This window comes from Salmo salar, chromosome ssa26 (genome assembly GCF_905237065.1).
Source record: "Salmo salar chromosome ssa26, Ssal_v3.1, whole genome shotgun sequence".
In the NCBI taxonomy this organism is placed as follows: Eukaryota; Metazoa; Chordata; class Actinopteri; order Salmoniformes; family Salmonidae; genus Salmo; species Salmo salar.
Window position 1 is genome coordinate 35153858 of NC_059467.1, and position 25233 is coordinate 35179090.

A 25233-nucleotide genomic window follows, 5' to 3' on the forward strand; every position below is an offset into this window, starting at 1 on the left:
AGAAACAACATGATAGAGAGGAGAGAGAAACAACATGATAGAGAGGAGAGAGAGAAACAACATGATAGAGAGGAGAGAGAAACAACATGATAGAGAGGAGAGAGAAACAAACATGATAGAGAGGAGAGAGAAACAACATGATAGAGAGGAGAGAGAGAAACAACATGATAGAGAGGAGAGAGAAACAACATGATAGAGAGGAGAGAGAAACAACATGATAGAGAGGAGAGAGAAACAACATGATAGAGAGGAGAGAGAAACAACATGATAGAGAGGAGAGAGAGAAACAACATGATAGAGAGGAGAGAGAAACAACATGATAGAGAGGAGAGAGAAACAACATGATAGAGAGGAGAGAGAAACAACATGATAGAGAGGAGAGAGAAACAACATGATAGAGAGGAGAGAGAAACAACATGATAGAGAGGAGAGAGAAACAACATGATAGAGAGGAGAGAGAAACAACATGATAGAGAGGAGAGAGAGAAACAACATGATAGAGAGGAGAGAGAGAAACAACATGATAGAGAGGAGAGAGAGAAACAACATGATAGAGAGGAGAGAGAGAAACAACATGATAGAGAGGAGAGAGAGAGAAACAACATGATAGAGAGGAGAGAGAAACAACATGATAGAGAGGAGAGAGAGAAACAACATGATAGAGAGGAGAGAGAAACAACATGATAGAGAGGAGAGAGAAACAACATGATAGAGAGGAGAGAGAGAAACAACATGATAGAGAGGAGAGAGAAACAACATGATAGAGAGGAGAGAGAAACAACATGATAGAGAGGAGAGAGAGAACAACATGATAGAGAGGAGAGAGAGAAACAACATGATAGAGAGGAGAGAGAAACAACATGATAGAGAGGAGAGAGAGAAACAACATGATAGAGAGGAGAGAGAAACAACATGATAGAGAGGAGAGAGAAACAACATGATAGAGAGGAGAGAGAGAAACAACATGATAGAGAGGAGAGAGAAACAACATGATAGAGAGGAGAGAGAAACAACATGATAGAGAGGAGAGAGAAACAACATGATAGAGAGGAGAGAGAAACAACATGATAGAGAGGAGAGAGAAACAACATGATAGAGAGGAGAGAGAAACAAACATGATAGAGAGGAGAGAGAGAAACAACATGATAGAGAGGAGAGAGAGAAACAACATGATAGAGAGGAGAGAGAAACAACATGATAGAGAGGAGAGAGAAACAACATGATAGAGAGGAGAGAGAGAAACAACATGATAGAGAGGAGAGAGAAAACAACATGATAGAGAGGAGAGGAGAAACAACATGATAGAGAGGAGAGAGAAACAACATGATAGAGAGAGAGAGAGAAACAACATGATAGAGAGGAGAGAGAAACAACATGATAGAGAGGAGAGAGAAACAACATGATAGAGAGAGAGAGAGAAACAACATGATAGAGAGGAGAGAGAAAACAACATGATAGAGAGGAGAGAGAAACAACATGATAGAGAGGAGAGAGAAACAACATGATAGAGAGGAGAGAGAAACAACATGATAGAGAGGAGAGAGAAACAAACATGATAGAGAGAGAGAGAGAAACAACATGATAGAGAGGAGAGAGAAACAACATGATAGAGAGGAGAGAGAAACAACATGATAGAGAGGAGAGAGAGAACAACATGATAGAGAGGAGAGAGAAACAACATGATAGAGAGGAGAGAGAAAACAACATGATAGAGAGGAGAGAGAAACAACATGATAGAGAGGAGAGAGAAACAACATGATAGAGAGGAGAGAGAAACAACATGATAGAGAGGAGAGAGAAACAACATGATAGAGAGGAGAGAGAGAAACAACATGATAGAGAGGAGAGAGAAACAACATGATAGAGAGGAGAGAGAGAAACAACATGATAGAGAGGAGAGAGAAAACAACATGATAGAGAGGAGAGAGAAACAACATGATAGAGAGGAGAGAGAGAAACAACATGATAGAGAGGAGAGAGAGAAACAACATGATAGAGAGGAGAGAGAAACAACATGATAGAGAGGAGAGAGAGAAACAACATGATAGAGAGGAGAGAGAAACAACATGATAGAGAGGAGAGAGAAACAACATGATAGAGAGGAGAGAGAGAAACAACATGATAGAGAGGAGAGAGAGAAACAACATGATAGAGAGGAGAGAGAAACAACATGATAGAGAGGAGAGAGAAACAACATGATAGAGAGAGAGAGAGAAACAACATGATAGAGAGGGAGAGAGAAACAACATGATAGAGAGGAGAGAGAGAAACAACATGATAGAGAGGAGAGAGAAACAACATGATAGAGAGGAGAGAGAAAACAACATGATAGAGAGGAGAGAGAGAAACAACATGATAGAGAGGAGAGAGAGAACAACATGATAGAGAGGAGAGAGAAACAACATGATAGAGAGGAGAGAGAGAAACAACATGATAGAGAGGAGAGAAACAACATGATAGAGAGGAGAGAGAAACAACATGATAGAGAGGAGAGAGAGAAACAACATGATAGAGAGGAGAGAGAAACAACATGATAGAGAGGAGAGAGAGAAACAACATGATAGAGAGGAGAGAGAAACAACATGATAGAGAGGGAGAGAGAAACAACATGATAGAGAGGAGAGAGAGAAACAACATGATAGAGAGGAGAGAGAGAAACAACATGATAGAGAGGAGAGAGAGAAACAACATGATAGAGAGGAGAGAGAAACAACATGATAGAGAGGAGAGAGAAACAACATGATAGAGAGGAGAGAGAAACAACATGATAGAGAGGAGAGAGAGAAACAACATGATAGAGAGGAGAGAGAGAAACAACATGATAGAGAGGAGAGAGAAACAACATGATAGAGAGGAGAGAGAGAAACAACATGATAGAGAGGAGAGAGAGAAACAACATGATAGAGAGGAGAGAGAAACAACATGATAGAGAGGAGAGAGAAACAACATGATAGAGAGAGAGAGAGAAACAACATGATAGAGAGGAGAGAGAGAAACAACATGATAGAGAGGAGAGAGAAACAACATGATAGAGAGGAGAGAGAGAAACAACATGATAGAGAGGAGAGAGAGAAACAACATGATAGAGAGGAGAGAGAGAAACAACATGATAGAGAGGAGAGAGAAACAACATGATAGAGAGGAGAGAGAAACAACATGATAGAGAGGAGAGAGAAACAACATGATAGAGAGGAGAGAGAAACAACATGATAGAGAGGAGAGAGAGAAACAACATGATAGAGAGGAGAGAGAAACAACATGATAGAGAGGAGAGAGAAACAACATGATAGAGAGGAGAGAGAGAAACAACATGATAGAGAGGAGAGAGAGAAACAACATGATAGAGAGGAGAGAGAAACAACATGATAGAGAGGAGAGAGAAACAACATGATAGAGAGGAGAGAGAAACAACATGATAGAGAGAGGAGAGAAACAACATGATAGAGAGGAGAGAGAAACAACATGATAGAGAGGAGAGAGAGAAACAACATGATAGAGAGGAGAGAGAGAAACAACATGATAGAGAGGAGAGAGAAACAACATGATAGAGAGAGGAGAGAGAAACAACATGATAGAGAGGAGAGAGAAACAACATGATAGAGAGGAGAGAGAGAAACAACATGATAGAGAGGAGAGAGAGAAACAACATGATAGAGAGGAGAGAGAAACAACATGATAGAGAGGAGAGAGAAAACAACATGATAGAGAGGAGAGAGAGAAACAACATGATAGAGAGGAGAGAGAAACAACATGATAGAGAGGAGAGAGAAACAACATGATAGAGAGGAGAGAGAGAAACAACATGATAGAGAGGAGAGAGAGAAACAACATGATAGAGAGGAGAGAGAAACAACATGATAGAGAGGAGAGAGAAACAACATGATAGAGAGGAGAGAAACAACATGATAGAGAGGAGAGAGAAACAACATGATAGAGAGGAGAGAGAAACAACATGATAGAGAGGAGAGAGAAACAACATGATAGAGAGGAGAGAGAGAAACAACATGATAGAGAGGAGAGAGAGAAACAACATGATAGAGAGGAGAGAGAAACAACATGATAGAGAGGAGAGAGAGAAACAACATGATAGAGAGGAGAGAGAGAAACAACATGATAGAGAGGAGAGAGAGAAACAACATGATAGAGAGGAGAGAGAGAAACAACATGATAGAGAGGAGAGAGAAACAACATGATAGAGAGGAGAGAGAAACAACATGATAGAGAGGAGAGAGAAACAACATGATAGAGAGGAGAGAGAAACAACATGATAGAGAGGAGAGAGAAACAACATGATAGAGAGGAGAGAGAAACAACATGATAGAGAGGAGAGAGAAACAACATGATAGAGAGGAGAGAGAGAAACAACATGATAGAGAGGAGAGAGAGAAACAACATGATAGAGAGGAGAGAGAGAAACAACATGATAGAGAGGAGAGAGAGAAACAACATGATAGAGAGGGAGAGAGAAACAACATGATAGAGAGGAGAGAGAAACAACATGATAGAGAGGAGAGAGAGAAACAACATGATAGAGAGGAGAGAGAGAAACAACATGATAGAGAGAGGAGAGAGAAACAACATGATAGAGAGGAGGAGAGAAACAACATGATAGAGAGGAGAGAGAAACAACATGATAGAGAGGAGAGAGAAACAACATGATAGAGAGGAGAGAGAAACAACATGATAGAGAGGAGAGAGAAACAACATGATAGAGAGGAGAGAGAAACAACATGATAGAGAGGAGAGAGAGAAACAACATGATAGAGAGGAGAGAGAAACAACATGATAGAGAGGAGAGAGAAACAACATGATAGAGAGGAGAGAGAAACAACATGATAGAGAGGAGAGAGAAACAACATGATAGAGAGGAGAGAGAAACAACATGATAGAGAGGAGAGAGAAAACAACATGATAGAGAGGAGAGAGAAACAACATGATAGAGAGGAGAGAGAGAAACAACATGATAGAGAGGAGAGAGAAAACAACATGATAGAGAGGAGAGAGAAACAACATGATAGAGAGGAGAGAGAAACAACATGATAGAGAGGAGAGAGAACAACATGATAGAGAGGAGAGAGAAACAACATGATAGAGAGGAGAGAGAAACAACATGATAGAGAGGAGAGAGAAAACAAACATGATAGAGAGGAGAGAGAAACAACATGATAGAGAGGAGAGAGAAACAACATGATAGAGAGGAGAGAGAGAAACAACATGATAGAGAGGAGAGAGAAACAACATGATAGAGAGGAGAGAGAAACAACATGATAGAGAGGAGAGAGAGAAACAACATGATAGAGAGGAGAGAGAGAAACAACATGATAGAGAGGAGAGAGAAACAACATGATAGAGAGGAGAGAGAGAAACAACATGATAGAGAGGAGAGAGAGAAACAACATGATAGAGAGGAGAGAGAGAAACAACATGATAGAGAGGAGAGAGAGAAACAACATGATAGAGAGGAGAGAGAAACAACATGATAGAGAGGAGAGAGAAAACAACATGATAGAGAGAGAGAGAGAAACAACATGATAGAGAGGAGAGAGAGAAACAACATGATAGAGAGGAGAGAGAAACAACATGATAGAGAGGAGAGAGAGAAACAACATGATAGAGAGGAGAGAGAAACAACATGATAGAGAGGAGAGAGAGAAACAACATGATAGAGAGGAGAGAGAGAAACAACATGATAGAGAGGAGAGAGAGAAACAACATGATAGAGAGGAGAGAGAGAAACAACATGATAGAGAGGAGAGAGAAACAACATGATAGAGAGGAGAGAAGAAACAACATGATAGAGAGGAGAGAGAAACAACATGATAGAGAGGAGAGAGAAACAACATGATAGAGAGGAGAGAGAAACAACATGATAGAGAGAGAGAGAGAAACAACATGATAGAGAGGAGAGAGAGAAACAACATGATAGAGAGGAGAGAGAGAAACAACATGATAGAGAGGAGAGAGAAACAACATGATAGAGAGGAGAGAGAAACAACATGATAGAGAGGAGAGAGAAACAACATGATAGAGAGGAGAGAGAAACAACATGATAGAGAGGAGAGAGAAAACAACATGATAGAGAGGAGAGAGAAACAACATGATAGAGAGGAGAGAGAAACAACATGATAGAGAGGAGAGAGAAACAACATGATAGAGAGGAGAGAGAAACAACATGATAGAGAGGAGAGAGAGAAACAACATGATAGAGAGGAGAGAGAGAAACAACATGATAGAGAGGAGAGAGAAACAACATGATAGAGAGGAGAGAGAAACAACATGATAGAGAGGAGAGAGAGAAACAACATGATAGAGAGGAGAGAGAAACAACATGATAGAGAGGAGAGAGAGAAACAACATGATAGAGAGGAGAGAGAAACAACATGATAGAGAGGAGAGAGAAACAACATGATAGAGAGGAGAGATAAACAACATGATAGAGAGGAGAGATAAACATGATAGAGAGGAGAGAGAGAAACAACATGATAGAGAGGAGAGAGAGAAACAACATGATAGAGAGGAGAGAGAGTAACAACAGCAGAACAGATGGAGGGATGGTGAAATGCTTTTGATGTGTTTTTAGTGTGTAGCTGTTCTTTCATATTGTTGTTTTACAAACCATATCGCCCAATGTAGGACAATAAAGTGTTCTGAATCAGAATCAGAATGAAATAAAACACAACAGTAATGTAGGTATGAAAGGTGGTTAATCTGCAGTGGACGTGCACATGCAGATAAAGAAGCTTGAGGTAGACAAAGCTCTTTCCCTTTCCACTGGAACAGATACAGTAACAGCTATGAAAGGTTATGTAAAGTCTAGGTTAAGATACTCCCACTATATAACCACATAGACAGCTTCATACTTTAATGATCCCTGCAGTGTAATTCAGTTCATCAAGACACAGAGAAGAAAACATAAGTTGCATGCTATATTTTACTGCAAAAAAACCTAAACACTTTTATTATGCAACTTATTTGCAAGAACATAGAGTGAGAAACAGTTAACGACCTAGCGGTGAAACCTTGAGCCATGCTAGCCAAGAGAAACAAGTCGGAGGGTGTTATTTCACCACAGGGAGGTGAAATCCGGGTCATATCCTTTTCCTGGGACAACAAGATGCTGGTTTCCTTTTCTTAAAAGCACAAACGGCAGGAACAAAGCTACAGCTGCTAAAGCGTTGGCAGTGGCAGTGTGGCACTGACTGACTGACTGGCATTGACTCTGTCAGATCAAATCCTTCCTGGGTATTTGCACTGTGGTTTACTAATGGGAATTAGTATAGCTTAGTAGAAGTTTTTTGTGGAATTAGTAGAAGTTCTTGTGAACTCACTTTCAGTCAGGTTTCAACACAACAATAGTCATTATCATGAAAAACAAGCATAGCATCCCATATTCAATTGACAGTGGTAAACTATTGTGTGTAAGTGTGTTCATGTGTGTATGTGTGTGTATGCTCTCCAATCCCGTACTCGCACTCACTTTGTTTTTGGCCTTGATGTCCACTCCTTTCTTCATCAGCTCCCGCATTTTGTCTGTGTCGTTCCTCTTGGCTGCATCGTGGAATTCCTTCTCCGACCGGAGCACTGTGGACAGACATGGGCCATGGGAAGGAGGAAGGGAGAAACAGGAACAAGCATCAGGCTCTATCTCTGTTCACAAGGAGGTGGCAGGTAGCCTAGTGGTTAGAGCATTGGACTAGTAACTGCAAGGTTGCAAGATCAAATCCCGAGCTGACAAGGTAAAAATCTGTCATTCTCCCCTGAACAAAGCAGTTAACCTACTGTTCCTAGGATGTCATTGAAAATAAGAATTTGTTCTTAAATGACTTGCGTAGTTAAATAAAGGTAAAATAAACAAGGCCTGTTCCCTTCACTATAAACTACTGTTAATACTTTACTTAAATCCTGCAGGTATAATGCTTTATAACTTGTTATAAGCACATATGAGCAGTGGTTGTGATACAGATGATATTTATTTTGTGATCCAACGGACAGTTTGTCTACACAAAGCATTCACACAACCATAGTGCCATAATTTTGTGGGGTGCAGAAAAGACTCTCTGTTGTTGCATCAGGGTTCACCATAGCAGCACCCACTCGTAGCACGCGCTCCAGCAGGCATATCTCACTGGTCACCATAGCAGCACCCACTGTAGCACGCGCTCCAGCAGGTATATCTCACTGGTCACCGTAGCAGCACCCACTCATAGCATGCGCTCCAGCAGGTATATCTCACTGGTCACCATAGCAGCACCCACTCGAGCACACGCTCCAGCAGGTATACATAGCAGCATCTCACTGGTCACCATAGCAGCACCCACTCGTAGCACGCGCTCCAGCAGGTATATCTCACTGGTCACCATAGCAGCACCCACTCGTAGCACGCGCTCCAGCAGGTATATCTCACTGGTCACCATAGCAGCACCCACTCGTAGCACGCGCTCCAGCAGGTATATCTCACTGGTCACCATAGCAGCACCCACTCGTAGCACGCGCTCCAGCAGGTATATCTCACTGGTCACCATAGCAGCACCCACTCGTAGCACGCGCTCCAGCAGGTATATCTCACTGGTCACCATAGCAGCACTCCACTCGTAGCACGCGCTCCAGCAGGTATATCTCACTGGTCACCATAGCAGCACCCACTCGTAGCACGCGCTCCAGCAGGTATATCTCACTGGTCACCATAGCAGCACCCACTCGTAGCACGCGCTCCAGCAGGTATATCTCACTGGTCACCATAGCAGCACCCACTCGTAGACACGCGCTCCAGCAGGTATATCTCACTGGTCACCATAGCAGCACCCACTCGTAGCACGCGCTCCAGCAGGTATATCTCACTGGTCACCATAGCAGCACCCCTCACTGTGCAGCACGCGCCCAGCAGGTATATCTCACTGGTCACCATAGCAGCACCCACTCGTAGCACGCGCTCCAGCAGGTATATCTCTGTGGTCACCCCCAAAGCCAATTCCTCCTTTGGTTGCCTTTCCTTCCAGTTCTCTGCTGCCAATGACTGGAACGAACTGCAAAAATCACTGAGCTGGAGACTCATATCTCCCTCACTAACTTTAAGCACCAGCTGTCAGAGCAGCTCACAGATCACTGCACCTGTACGTAGCTCATCTGTAAACAGCCCATCTATCTACCTCATCCCCATACTGTATTTATTTATCTTGCTCCTTTGCACCCCAGTATCTCTGCTTGAACGTTCATGTTCTGCACATTTACCATTCCAGTGTTTAATTGCTATATTGTAATTACTTCGCCACCATGGCCTATTTTATTGCCTTAACTCCTTAACTTACCTCATTTGCACTCACTGTATATAGACTTTTGTTTTCTTTGTTCTACGTATTATTGACTGTATGTTTTGTTTATTCCATGTGTAACTCTGTGTTGTTGTATGTGTCGAACTGCTATGCTTTATCTTGGCCAGGTCGCAGTTGCAAATGAGAACTTGTTCTCAACTAGCCTACCTGGTTAAATAAAGGTGAAATAAATAAAAGAGCCATAGCTGCCTGTCGTTTCACCTCCCAGGAACTTATTAACGGTTAAATCAACATTGGGGAAAACATCGATGTAGAAATCTCACACTACATTCTCACTTTGTGTACACAACATACTGGATATGGCAAACATTTGAGCGCCGACTGAACTGTTTCTATATTGATAACTATGATTGTTCTGTGTGGTCTTCCTACTGTATTCATGGAGCGTCTTAGTGCTAGGATCAGTTTCGTCCTTTAATCACACATTAATATGATTATATGGGCAGGGGGAACTGGTCCTAGATCAGCCATCTTACTCTGAGACTCTTTATGACTACAGACGCTGGTTTCTCTTATGAGACATTGATGACAGACAGGTTGAGACTGACCTAGATCTGTCTATCCTGGAGGATTATATGCTTGTACTAGTCACAACATTATCAGAGCCTACATCAAACAGTACATTGAGCATTACCTGAAGTCAGAATAGTGCAACCACTGAGGTATAGGAGAGGATGGCTCATAATAACTACCCTTAACTACGCCAGTGAAGCTGCTAGAAGGCTCATATATACCTTAAACCCACCAGTGGAGGCTACTGAGAGGGTCGCTCATAATAACTACCTTAAACAACATGGAGAGAGGAGAGAGAAACAACATGATAGAGAGGAGAGAGAAACAACATGATAGAGAGGAGAGAGAGAAACAACATGATAGAGAGGAGAGAGAGTAACAACAGCAGAACAGATGGAGGGATGGTGAAATGCTTTTGATGTGTTTTTAGTGTGTAGCTGTTCTTTCATATTGTTGTTTTACAAACCATATCGCCCAATGTAGGACAATAAAGTGTTCTGAATCAGAATCAGAATGAAATAAAACACAACAGTAATGTAGGTATGAAAGGTGGTTAATCTGCAGTGGACGTGCACATGCAGATAAAGAAGCTTGAGGTAGACAAAAGCTCTTTCCCTTTCCACTGGAACAGATACAGTAACAGCTATGAAAGGTTATGTAAAGTCTAGGTTAAGATACTCCCACTATATAACCACATAGACAGCTTCATACTTTAATGATCCCTGCAGTGTAATTCAGTTCATCAAGACACAGAGAAGAAAACATAAGTTGCATGCTATATTTTACTGCAAAAAAACCTAAACACTTTTATTATGCAACTTATTTGCAAGAACATAGAGTGAGAAACAGTTAACGACCTAGCGGTGAAACCTTGAGCCATGCTAGCCAAGAGAAACAAGTCGGAGGGTGTTATTTCACCACAGGGAGGTGAAATCCGGGTCATATCCTTTTCCTGGGACAACAAGATGCTGGTTTCCTTTTCTTAAAAGCACAAACGGCAGGAACAAAGCTACAGCTGCTAAAGCGTTGGCAGTGGCAGTGTGGCACTGACTGACTGACTGGCATTGACTCTGTCAGATCAAATCCTTCCTGGGTATTTGCACTGTGGTTTACTAATGGGAATTAGTATAGCTTAGTAGAAGTTTTTTGTGGAATTAGTAGAAGTTCTTGTGAACTCACTTTCAGTCAGGTTTCAACACAACAATAGTCATTATCATGAAAAACAAGCATAGCATCCCATATTCAATTGACAGTGGTAAACTATTGTGTGTAAGTGTGTTCATGTGTGTATGTGTGTGTATGCTCTCCAATCCCGTACATGCACTCACTTTGTTTTTGGCCTTGATGTCCACTCCTTTCTTCATCAGCTCCCGCATTTTGTCTGTGTCGTTCCTCTTGGCTGCATCGTGGAATTCCTTCTCCGACCGGAGCACTGTGGACAGACATGGGCCATGGGAAGGAGGAAGGGAGAAACAGGAACAAGCATCAGGCTCTATCTCTGTTCACAAGGAGGTGGCAGGTAGCCTAGTGGTTAGAGCATTGGACTAGTAACTGCAAGGTTGCAAGATCAAATCCCCGAGCTGACAAGGTAAAAATCTGTCATTCTCCCCTGAACAAAGCAGTTAACCTACTGTTCCTAGGATGTCATTGAAAATAAGAATTTGTTCTTAAATGACTTGCGTAGTTAAATAAAGGTAAAATAAACAAGGCCTGTTCCCTTCACTATAAACTACTGTTAATACTTTACTTAAATCCTGCAGGTATAATGCATTATAACTTGTTATAAGCACATATGAGCAGTGGTTGTGATACAGATGATATTTATTTTGTGATCCAACGGACAGTTTGTCTACACAAAAGCATTCACACAACCATAGTGCCATAATTTTGTGGGGTGCAGAAAAGACTCTCTGTTGTTGCATCAGGGTTCACCATAGCAGCACCCACTCGTAGCACGCGCTCCAGCAGGTATATCTCACTGGTCACCATAGCAGCACCCACTCGTAGCACGCGCTCCAGCAGGTATATCTCACTGGTCACCATAGCAGCACCCACTCATAGCATGCGCTCCAGCAGGTATATCTCACTGGTCACCATAGCAGCACCCACTCGTAGCACACGCTCCAGCAGGTATATCTCACTGGTCACCATAGCAGCACCCACTCGTAGCACACGCTCCAGCAGGTATATCTCACTGGTCACCATAGCAGCACCCACTCGTAGCACGCGCTCCAGCAGGTATATCTCACTGGTCACCATAGCAGCACCCACTCGTAGCACGCGCTCCAGCAGGTATATCTCACTGGTCACCATAGCAGCACCCACTCGTAGCACGCGCTCCAGCAGGTATATCTCACTGGTCACCATAGCAGCACCCACTCGTAGCACGCGCTCCAGCAGGTATATCTCACTGGTCACCATAGCAGCACCCACTCGTAGCACGCGCTCCAGCAGGTATATCTCACTGGTCACCATAGCAGCACCCACTCGTAGCACGCGCTCCAGCAGGTATATCTCACTGGTCACCATAGCAGCACCCACTCGTAGCACGCGCTCCAGCAGGTATATCTCACTGGTCACCATAGCAGCACCCACTCGTAGCACGCGCTCCAGCAGGTATATCTCACTGGTCACCATAGCAGCACCCACTCGTAGCACGCGCTCCAGCAGGTATATCTCACTGGTCACCATAGCAGCACCCACTCGTAGCACGCGCTCCAGCAGGTATATCTCACTGGTCACCATAGCAGCACCCACTCGTAGCACGCGCTCCAGCAGGTATATCTCACTGGTCACCATAGCAGCACCCACTCGTAGCACGCGCTCCAGCAGGTATATCTCACTGGTCACCATAGCAGCACCCACTCGTAGCACGCGCTCCAGCAGGTATATCTCTGTGGTCACCCCCAAAGCCAATTCCTCCTTTGGTTGCCTTTCCTTCCAGTTCTCTGCTGCCAATGACTGGAACGAACTGCAAAAATCACTGAGCTGGAGACTCATATCTCCCTCACTAACTTTAAGCACCAGCTGTCAGAGCAGCTCACAGATCACTGCACCTGTACGTAGCTCATCTGTAAACAGCCCATCTATCTACCTCATCCCCATACTGTATTTATTTATCTTGCTCCTTTGCACCCCAGTATCTCTGCTTGAACGTTCATGTTCTGCACATTTACCATTCCAGTGTTTAATTGCTATATTGTAATTACTTCGCCACCATGGCCTATTTATTGCCTTAACTCCCTTAACTTACCTCATTTGCACTCACTGTATATAGACTTTTTGTTTTCTTTTGTTCTACTGTATTATTGACTGTATGTTTTGTTTATTCCATGTGTAACTCTGTGTTGTTGTATGTGTCGAACTGCTATGCTTTATCTTGGCCAGGTCGCAGTTGCAAATGAGAACTTGTTCTCAACTAGCCTACCTGGTTAAATAAAGGTGAAATAAATAAAAGAGCCATAGCTGCCTGTCGTTTCACCTCCCAGGAACTTATTAACGGTTAAATCAACATTGGGGAAAACATCGATGTAGAAATCTCACACTACATTCTCACTTTGTGTACACAACATACTGGATATGGCAAACATTTGAGCGCGACTGAACTGTTTCTATATTGATAACTATGATTGTTCTGTGTGGTCTTCCTACTGTATTCATGAAGCGTCTTAGTGCTAGGATCAGTTTCGTCCTTTAATCACAATTAATATGATTATATGGGCAGGGGGAACTGGTCCTAGATCAGCACTCTTACTCTGAGACTCTTTATGACTACAGACGCTGGTTTCTCTTATGAGACATTGACAGACAGGTTGAGACTGACCTAGATCTGTCTATCCTGGAGGTTATATGCTTGTACTATGCACAACATTGTCAGGCCTACATCAAACGGTACATTGAGCATTACAAGTCAGAAAACTAGTGCAACCAGTGGAGGCTGCTGAGGAGAGGATGGCTCATAATAACTACCCTTAACTACACCAGTGGAGGCTGCTGAGGAGAGGACGGCTCATAATAACTACCCTTAACTACACCAGTGGAGGCTGCTGAGGAGAGGACGGCTCATAATAACTACCCTTAACTACACCAGTGGAGGCTGCTGAGGAGAGGACGGCTCATAATAACTACCCTTAACTACACCAGTGGAGGCTGCTGAGGAGAGGACGGCTCATAATAACTACCCTTAACTACACCAGTGGAGGCTGCTGAGGAGAGGACGGCTCATAATAACTACCCTTAACTACACCAGTGGAGGCTGCTGAGGAGAGGACGGCTCATAATAACTACCCTTAACTACACCAGTGGAGGCTGCTGAGGAGAGGATGGCTCATAATAACTACACTTAACTACACCAGTGGAGGCTGCTGAGGAGAGGACGGCTCATAATAACTACCCTTAACTACACCAGTGGAGGCTACTGAGGAGAGGACGGCTCATAATAACTACCCTTAACTACACCAGTGGAGGCTACTGAGGAGAGGACGGCTCATAATAACTACCCTTAACTACACCAGTGGAGGCTACTGAGGAGAGGATGGCTCATAATAACTACCCTTAACTACACCAGTGGAGGCTACTGAGGAGAGGATGGCTCATAATAACTACACTTAACTACACCAGTGGAGGCTACTGAGGAGAGGATGGCTCATAATAATGGCTGAAACGGAGTAAATGGAATGGCGTCAAACATATGGAAACCATGTGTTGGATGTATTTTATACCATTCCACCCATTCTGCTCCAGTCATTATCCCCAATTAAGGTGCCACCAACCTCCTATAAGTGCAATGATAAACTAGTGAAAAAACAACAGCTAAACACCTCACCACTAGACCATGGTTTCCCAAACTAGGTCCTGCTAATATTCTAGAAGAGGAACAGGAGCTCCAGCAGTAGAACATTTGAGGTGCTGTTACTCAGCTCCAGCGATCTCATGCCCAAGTCAAGCACTCATATTTCAGAAGTAATGCAAATGGAATAGGCTATGGTTTCATCCTATAAGGAGGAACCATATGAGCCCTGTCATGCAGCCCTACAACCATCATGTTGCAACATGATAACATAGTCTAGTATTTCAACTGGCTTCAGTTCATGGTAGCTCTTATCAATTAATCAATTATTCTGACTATATCTGTTCTGATACAGTGTCCGCGCTTTCAAGAACCTGCTATAGGCAGGCTGCCTAGACTAGTACAGTTTATAGGCCAGATGAGCAGAGTAGGCATCACAAAAACCAATACATACAGCTATTCCGTTAGTAATGAGATAATTATACATTCTTACAAATATCATCCTCTGAAACCAGATCGTCCTCCATTCTGTCAGTTATTCCAGAACGGCACTGATTCAGTTGATTTCATTTTTTGTCGTAATCCGCGATCTGATTCCCATCAAATAGTCTATTATCTGGATCCAGCTATTCTACTATGCAGTCGAAGTGCCGCACACATCCGGGTGTTGAGTGTTGAGCGTAGAGGGACCTGCCCACATTCATTGCCTATCATTTAGATCTGAGAGAGAATAACTGGAACGGTCTATCATCTCAGATCGCAATAATATTTAGCCTGTAATGCTGCGCATAGATGTAAACTAGGCTTTCTGCCTCACATAAAGCCTTATAATACTGTATTATGGCCCCTAATGTGTGTAGCCTAATAAATATATTTTTGGTGTTTTAAACCAGCTTGGCTGTTATTTATTACGCAGTATATATTCTTACAAGTCATTATAGCGCATGATCTATAAAACATCATACAGACTTTAATAACCACTTATGAGTGGTTATGGACGCTTATAGTCAGTGTCTTAACACATAAAGTATGTTATGGTAAAGCATTATAGGTAGGTACTTCATAGAAAATGTTACCGAATATAATTTAATTGTGAAAAAATGTTGAAACCCCGGACTGTTTGCTCATAGCTGACACAATCACATTTCTTGGGAAATCTACTCTCTCATCTTATGGCAAACACATCTCTGCCTTCTGCATCCATTGGGCGACAGAGAGAGAACAGTCAATAAGAAACCCCAGACTGTTTGCTCATAGCTGACAATACTTAAACGAAAGAAAAATCTTTGCCAGTCATCATGTATTCCACAAGAGGGAGACCTCTCTAAGCAATTCCTTACGATTTAGGTATCTGCATTTTTAAGTAGCCAGTATGAATCTCTTATCACACTATACTTGCATTCTCATGTTTCTTAACTCCCATCGTATCGATCTGTTCTTGATTATGGTGATGTTATTTATCAGCTGCTACTAGTCTTAAACCTTTAGATGCCATCTACCATAGTGCCCTTCATTTTATTACAGGTGACAGTTTTGATACTCATTGCTGCATCCTGTATCATCTCATCTAACTTTAGTGTTGAAGTATAGACACCTGAGTTGCCTAACCAGTTCACAGGATTGGTTAACTGTTGAGGTTCCTTGGGTCTACAATGAGTTAGGTAAATCTGCTTTCAGTTTTAATGCACCCTATCGCTGGAACATTTCATCTTGATGTTCTGGTGCCATTAGGGCAAATTTAAAGTATTGATTGGGGACTTATTTGCGGAAGAATGTAACTGTTTTCTGGGTGATTTGTGATGTTTTATTTGTGCTTCCCAAGACTGTGTTTTTGTATTATAATGTTTATATACAGTACCAGTCAAAAGTTTGGACACAGCTACTCATTCCAGGGTTTTTCTTCATTTTTTAAATATTTTCTACATTGTAGAATAGTAGTGAAGACATCTAAACTATGAAATAACACATATGGAATCATTTAGTAACCAAACAAGTGTTAAACATTTGATTCTTCAAAGTAGCCACCCTTTGCCTTGATGACAACTTTGCACACTCTTGGCACTCTTTCAATCAGCTTCACAAGGTAGTCACCTGGAATGAATTTTAACAAACAGGTGTGTGTCGTTCTGCCCCTGAACAAGGCAGTTAACCCACTGTTCCTAGGCTGTCATTGAAAATAAGAATTTGTTCTTAACTGACTTGCCTAGTTAAATAAAGGTAAAATCCAAAAATATAAAAAAATATTATGGCAGGAACAGCTCAAATAAGCAAAGAGAAATGACATTCCATCATTACTTTAAGACATTAAGGTTAATCAATCTGGAAAATTTGAAGAACTTTTAAACTTTCTTCAAGTGCAGTCACAAAAACCATCAAGCGCTATGATGAACTGTCTCTCATGAGGACCGCCACAGGAAAAGAAGACCCAGAGTTACCTCTGCTGCAGAGGATAAGTACATTATAGTTACCAGCCTCAGATTGCAGCCCAAATAAATGCTTCACAGAGTTCAAGTAACAGACACATCTCAACATCAACTGTTCAGATGAGACTGCATGAATCAGGCCTTCATGGTCGAATTGCTGCAAAGAAACCACTACTAAAGGACACCAATAATAAGAAAATACTTGCTTGGCCAAGAAACATGAGCAATGGACATTAGACCGGTGGAAATCTGTCCTTGGTCTGATGAGTCCAAATTTAAGATTTTTGGTTCCAACCGCTGTGTCTTTGTGAGATGCAGAGTAGGTGAACGGAGGATCGCCGCATGTGTGATTCCCACCGTGAAGCATGGAGGAGGAGGTGTGATGGTGTGGGGGTGCTTTTCTGGTGACACGGTCTGTGATTTATTTAGAATTCAAGGCACACTTAACCAGCATGGCTACCACAGCATTCTGTAGCGATACGCCATCCCATCTGGGTTGCGCTTAGTGGGACTATCATCTGTTATTCAACAGGACAATGACCCAACACACCTCCAGGCTGTGTAAGGGCTATTTGACCAAGAAGGAGAGTGATGGAGTGCTGCATCAGATGACCTTGTCTCCACAATCACCTGACCTCAACCCAATTGAGGTGGTTTGGGATGAGTTGGACCGCAGAGTGAAGGAAAAGCAGCTAACAAGTGCTCAGCATATGTGGGAACTCCTTCAAGACTGTTGGAAAAGCATTTGAGATGAAGCTGGTTGAGAGAATGCCAAGAGTATGCAAAGCTGTCATCAAGGCAAAGGGTGGCTACTTTGAAGAATCTCAAATATAAAATATATTTTGATTTGTTTAACACTTTTTTGATTACTACATAATTCCATATGTGTTATTTCATAGTTTTGATGTCTTCACTATTATTCTCCAAAGCAGAAAATATTAAAAATAAAGTAAAACCCTGGAATGAGTAGGTGTGTCCAGAATTTTTGACTGGTACTCTATATATTATATTTTCTATTATTATTGTTATTATAATAATAATAATTATTATTATTATTAATTATTATTGTTATAATTATTATTATCACTGTGTTGTTGGGAAAGAGCTCTCAAGGTAAGAATGTTACTGTATTGTTTTACACCTGTTGTATCCTGTGCACATGGCGAATAAACGTTGAAACTTTGAAACTTATTTTGCAGTCAAAAAATTATAGCCTAAGCTTAAGGTCGGTAAACAAACCCATATTTTGGTCCCTGACTCTCAGAATCCGTAGATTACTTGATAGGTATCAATAAAGTGAGGTATGTTGGTGAAAGTGTGTTTTGCATTCTGTAGGCCTACATCAAAACATAACATTTCATTTGATCTGGAACTGAAGAGATTTCTACACTAGCCAATACAGCTGAGTGATCAGGATCCACTGGTGGATCAAGGCTCTATTTGAATTAGGTTAAAGGGATAGTTCACCCAAATTAAAATGCTGATATCGATAACATTGAATTGCATTAGAATGTGCCACAAATGCTAAAAAGTTAGCATTTTGAAACTCTGGCCAGGTAAAGAAAAAGCATGTATTCCTGTCATTATTTAATACATTGTCCATAGACTGCTTAAAGGGTAAGAAAACCAATGTGTAATTTTGTAATTTGCATGAACTATCCCTTTAAAGCCTGTTTTTTTGCTAGAGGGACATTTGGTTCAGTCGGTCGGAGACTGAACCACTTCTGTATGACAGAGAGCCCATCAGAGGAGATTTCATAGGGAGCATGATGGCGCACAAGCTGCCAAAGTCTCTGTACTGTAGGGAGCCTGTGTGGTCAAATCAAATCAAATTAAATGTTATTTGTCACACGCGCTGAATGCTTACTTACAAGCCCTTAACCAGCAATGCAGTTTTAAGAAAAAAAAGTTTTAAGAAAGTATAAACTGAAGTAAACAATAAAAATAATAAAAATAAATAAAGAAGAAAATAGAAAGTAAAGAGGCTATGTACAGGGGGTACCGGTACAGAGTCAATGTGGAGGCTATATACAGGGGGTACCGGTACAGAGTCAATGTGGAGGCTATATACAGGGGGTACCGGTACAGAGTCAATACGGAGGCTATATACAGGGGGTACCGGTACAGAGTCAATACGGAGGCTATATACAGGGGGTACCGTTACAGAGTCAATGTGGAGGCTATATACAGGGGGTACCGGTACAGAGTCAATGTGGAGGCTATATACAGGGGGTACCGGTACAGAGTCAATGCGGAGGCTATATACAGGGGGTACCGGTACAGAGTCAATGCGGAGGCTATATACAGGGGGTACCGGTACAGAGTCAATGCGGAGGCTATATACAGGGGGTACCGGTACAGAGTCAATACGGAGGCTATATACAGGGGGTACCGGTACAGAGTCAATGCGGAGGCTATATACAGGGGGTACCGGTACAGAGTCAATGCGGAGGCTATATACAGGGGGTACCGGTACAGAGTCAATGTGGAGGCTATATACAGGGGGTACCGGTACAGAGTCAATGTGGAGGCTATATACAGGGGGTACCGGTACAGAGTCAATACGGAGGCTATATACAGGGGGTACCGGTACAGAGTCAATGTGGAGTCTATATACAGGGGGTACCGGTACAGAGTCAATACGGAGGCTATATACAGGGGGTACCGGTACAGAGTCAATGTGGAGTCTATATACAGGGGGTACTGGTACAGAGTCAATACGGAGGCTATATACAGGGGGTACCGGTACAGAGTCAATGTGGAGGCTATATACAGGGGGTACCGGTACAGAGTCAATACGGAGGCTATATACAGGGGGTACCGGTACAGAGTCAATGTGGAGGCTATATACAAGGGGTACCGGTACAGAGTCAATGTGGAAGCTATATACAGTGGGTACTGGTACAGAGTCAATGTGGAGGCTATATACAGTGGGTACCGGTACAGAGTCAATGTGGAGGCTATATACAGGGGGTACCGGTACAGAGTCAATGTGGAGGCTATATACAGGGGGTACCGGGTAAGAAGTCAATGTGGAGGCTATGTACAGGGGGTACCGGTACAGAGTCAATGTGGAGTCTATATACAGGGGGTACCGGTACAGAGTCAATGTGGAGGCTATATACAGGGGGTACCGGTACAGAGTCAATGTGGAGGCTATATACAGGGGTTACCGGTACAGAGCCAATGTGCGGGGGCACAGGTTAGTCGAGGTAATTGAGGGTACATGTAGGTAGAGGTAAAGTGACTACGCATAGATATACTAAACAGAGAGTAGTAGCAGCATAAAAATGGGGGGGGGTCAATGCAAATAGTCTGGGTAGCCATTTGGTTAGCTGTTCAGGAGTCTTATGGCTTTGGGATAGAAGCTGTTAGGAAGCCTTTGGACCTAGACTTGGCGCTCTGATATCGCTTGACGTGTGGTAGCAGAGAGAACAGTCAGACTAGGGTGCCTGGAGTCTTTGGTAATTTTTAAGGCCTTCCCCTGACATCGCCTGGTATAGAGGTCCTGGATGGCAGGAAGCTTGGCCCCAGTGATGTACTGGGCCGTACGCACTACCCTCTGTAGTGCCTTGCGGTCGGAGGCCGAGCAGTTGCCATACCAGGCCGTGATGCAACCAGTCAGGATGCTCTCGATGGTGCAGCTGTAGAACCTTTTGAGGATCTCAGGACTCATGCCAAATCTTTTTAGTTTCCTGAGGGGGCATAGGTTTTGTCGTGCCCTCTTCACGACTGTCTTGGTGTGCTTGGATCATGTTAGTTTGTTGGTGATGTGGACACCAAGGAACTTGAAGCTCTCAACCTGCTCCACTACAGCCCCGTCGATGAGAATGGGGGCGTGCTCGGTTCTCCTTTTCCTGTAGTACACAATCATCTCCTTAGTCTTGGTTACGTTGAGGGATAGGTTGTTATTCTGGCACCACCCGGCCAGGTCTGTGACTTCCTCCCTATAGGCTGTCTTGTCGTTGTCGGTGATCAGGCCTACCACTGTTGTGTCATCGGCAAACTTAATGATGGTGTTGGAGTCATGCCTGGCCGTGCAGTCATGAGTGAACAGGGAGTACAGGAGGGGACTGAGCACGCACCGCTGAGGGGCCCCCGTGTTGAGGATCAGCATGGCAGATGGGTTGTTACCTTCCCTTACCACCTGGGGGCGGTCCGTCAGGAAGTCCAGGATCCAGTTGCAGAGGGATGTGTTTAGTCCCAGGTTCCTTAGCTTATTGATGAGCTTTGAGGACACTATGGTGTTGAAGCCCTGAGCTGTAGTCAATGAGCAGCATTCTCACATAGGTGTTCCTTTTGTCCAGGTGGGAAAGGACATTGTGGAGTGCAATAGAGATTGCATCATCTGTGGATCTGTTGGGGTGGTGTGTAAATTGGAGTGGGTCTAGGGTTTCTGGGATAATGGTGTTGATGTGAGCCATTACCAATCTTTCAAAGCACTTCATGGCTACGGACGTGAGTGCTACCGGTCGGTAGTCATTTAGGCAGGTTACCTTAGTGTTCTTGGGCACAGGCACTATGGTGGTCTGCTTGAAACATGTTGGTATTACAGACTCAATCAGGGACATGCTGGTAATCCATCTGGCCCTGCGGACTAGGAATTTGGACCTGTTTAAAGGTCTTACTCACATCGGCTGCGGCGAGCGCGATCACACAGTTTTCCGGAACAGCTGGTGCTCTCATGCATTTTTTTCGGTGTTGCTTGCCTCGAAGCGCGCATAGAGGTAATTTAGCACATCTGGTAAGCTCGTGTCACTAGGCAGCTCGCGGCTGTGTTTCCCTTTGTAGTCTGTAACAGTTTGCAAGCCCTGCCACATCCGATGAACGTCGGAGCCGGTGTAGTACGATTCCATCTTAGTCCTGTATTGACGCTTTGCCTGTTTGATGGTTCGTTGGAGGTCATAGCAAGCTTTCTTATAGAGTCTCACTCCATTAACCAAGGTCTCTGTACTGTAGGGAGCCTGTGTGATGGTGTTGAACCAAGGTCTCTGTACTGTAGGGAGCCTGTGTGATGGTGTTGAACCAAGGTCTCTGTACTGTAGGGAGCCTGTGTGATGGTGTTGAACCAAGGTCTCTGTACTGTAGGGAGCCTGTGTGATGGTGTTGAACCAAGGTCTCTGTACTGTAGGGAGCCTGTGTGATGGTGTTGAACCAAGGTCTCTGTACTGTAGGGAGCCTGTGTGATGGTGTTGAACCAAGGTCTCTGTACTGTAGGGAGCCTGTGTGATGGTGTTGAACCAAGGTCTCTGTACTGTAGGGAGCCTGTGTGATGGTGTTGAACCAAGGTCTCTGTACTGTAGGGAGCCTGTGTGATGGTGTTGAACCAAGGTCTCTGTACTGTAGGGAGCCTGTGTGATGGTGTGTAACCAAGGTCTGCAATCACATCATTATAGAGATATGTGTTTGGCACCCAACATCCCCTAACAAGTCTCTTGTATGTCCTCTGTGTACTGTTAATATCAACCACAAGGGGTCCCTGTAAGAGTTCCCCATGCTCATTCCCCTTTCACTGCAAGTCAGTTTTGGTCAAATAGTGTGAATTACTTTTTATGGCCATGAGGTAGGCGTGACAGTACAGTAAATTGGAGCTGAAATGACTAACAATATTGAGTTTTCTGATGAAACACCTACGTCTTGTAAGCGATGTGAGAGGTATTCACAGTTTGCTCCCTTCTGTCACACAGATGAGCAGTGTTCAGTCCTAGTCAGACAGACAGTAGTTCTGTTATGGGTGTTGGCCAATGCACACTGTTGCTATGGGAACTAAGCAGATACAGGGTCCAATAATAAAATCTCCCCACCACCACACACTGTGAGAAATTATAGGAAAAATAATAAACAAGTTGGCCTTATTAACCAACACATTAAATGTTCACCTCATAATTTTTGTTTTGCTGTGAGATTCATTTGTACAGAGTAGATTGAGTTTCTGCAAGAGTGTTTGGTTTATAAATAACACACACACACACACACACACACACACACACACACACACACACACACACACACACACACACACACACACACACACACACACACACACACACACACACACACACACACACACACACACACACACACACACTCACACACACATCCCTCTCCTTCTCGGTAACTAAACCACAAGCCCATGTAGTCTTATGACCAGTCAGTCACATATTGAACGATATGGGTAATTTTGGGGTAATTTTGGGACAGTAAGTGTAATTTCTTTCTCTAAACTTTTTCTGAATCGCTTCCATGCCATAACTCTCAAGAATTAGGTTTCTCTGTGCCAAGTCTTACTTCACACGGACTGTACGGTAACATCATTGTTATGCAGTGGGCAGTGATTATGCCCAGTAGTCTCATCTGTGTCCCAAATGACACCCTATTCCCTATATAGTGCACTACTTCTGACTAGAAGGAGTGCATGACATAAGGAATAGGGTGCTGTTCGGGATTTACACTTGGTATTCTATATTGGTTTGTTGGGAAGCAGCTGAGGGGCCATACGGTGAGTGGGCTGATGAGCATGATGATATCAGTTCCTCTCTCTCTGGTACCCTGTTCTCTTTAATCTAGTTACTATACTATATAGAGCCCTGTCTCTCTGGTACCCTGTTCTCTTTAATCTAGTTACTGTACTATATAGAGCCCTGTCTCTCTGGTACCCTGTTCTCTTTAATCTAGTTACTGTACTATATAGAGCCCTGTCTCTCTGGTACCCTGTTCTCTTTAATCTAGTTACTGTACTATATAGAGCCCCGTCTCTCTGGTACCCTGTTCTCTTTAATCTAGTTACTGTACTATATAGAGCCCTGTCTCTCTGGTACCCTGTTCTCTTTAATCTAGTTACTGTACTATATAGAGCCCCGTCTCTCTGGTACCCTGTTCTCTTTAATCTAGTTACTGTACTATATAGAGCCCCGTCTCTCTGGTACCCTGTTCTCTTTAATCTAGTTACTGTACTATATAGAGCCCCGTCTCTCTGGTACCCTGTTCTCTTTAATCTAGTTACTGTACTATATAGAGCCCCGTCTCTCTGGTACCCTGTTCTCTTTAATCTAGTTACTGTACTATATAGAGCCCCGTCTCTCTGGTACCCTGTTCTCTTTAATCTAGTTACTGTACTATATAGAGCCCCGTCTCTCTGGTACCCTGTTCTCTTTAATCTGGTTACTGTACTATATAGAGCCCCGTCTCTCTGGTACCCTGTTCTCTTTAATCTAGTTACTGTACTATATAGAGCCCTGTCTCTCTGGTACCCTGTTCTCTTTAATCTAGTTACTGTACTATATAGAGCCCTGTCTCTCTGGTACCCTGTTCTCTTTAATCTAGTTACTGTACTATATAGAGCCCTGTCTCTCTGGTACCCTGTTCTCTTTAATCTAGTTACTGTACTATATAGAGCCCTGTCTCTCTGGTACCCTGTTCTCTTTAATCTAGTTACTGTACTATATAGAGCCCTGTCTCTCTGGTACCCTGTTCTCTTTAATCTAGTTACTGTACTATATAGAGCCCTGTCTCTCTGGTACCCTGTTCTCTTTAATCTAGTTACTGTACTATATAGAGCCCTGTCTCTCTGGTACCCTGTTCTCTTTAATCTAGTTACTGTACTATATAGAGCCCTGTCTCTCTGGTACCCTGTTCTCTTTAATCTAGTTACTGTACTATATAGAGCCCCGTCTCTCTGGTACCCTGTTCTCTTTAATCTAGTTACTGTACTATATAGAGCCCTGTCTCTCTGGTACCCTGTTCTCTTTAATCTAGTTACTGTACTATATAGAGCCCTGTCTCTCTGGTACCCTGTTCTCTTTAATCTAGTTACTGTACTATATAGAGCCCTGTCTCTCTGGTACCCTGTTCTCTTTAATCTAGTTACTGTACTATATAGAGCCCTGTCTCTCTGGTACCCTGTTCTCTTTAATCTGGTTACTGTACTATATAGAGCCCCGTCTCTCTGGTACCCTGTTCTCTTTAATCTAGTTACTGTACTATATAGAGCCCCGTCTCTCTGGTACCCTGTTCTCTTTAATCTAGTTACTGTACTATATAGAGCCCTGTCTCTCTGGTACCCTGTTCTCTTTAATCTAGTTACTGTACTATATAGAGCCCTGTCTCTCTGGTACCCTGTTCTCTTTAATCTAGTTACTGTACTATATAGAGCCCTGTCTCTCTGGTACCCTGTTCTCTT

General features: G+C 43.1%; 1 protein-coding gene across 1 annotated transcript in view; it reads right to left on the reverse strand.

The window, feature by feature from the left end:
* Nucleotides 1-15339, reverse strand: part of ankdd1a (ankyrin repeat and death domain containing 1A) — a 53822-nt gene extending 38483 nt beyond the window's left edge. The window contains exons 1-2 of the mRNA XM_045708863.1: nucleotides 15125-15339; nucleotides 11171-11274 (exon numbers count right to left, since the gene is read on the reverse strand). Of these exons, the coding sequence (XP_045564819.1) occupies nucleotides 11171-11274; nucleotides 15125-15158 (138 nt within the window). The 5' untranslated portion in view covers nucleotides 15159-15339. The remainder of the gene's footprint in view (nucleotides 1-11170; nucleotides 11275-15124) is intronic.
* Between the last annotated feature and the right edge of the window lie 9894 nt (nucleotides 15340-25233).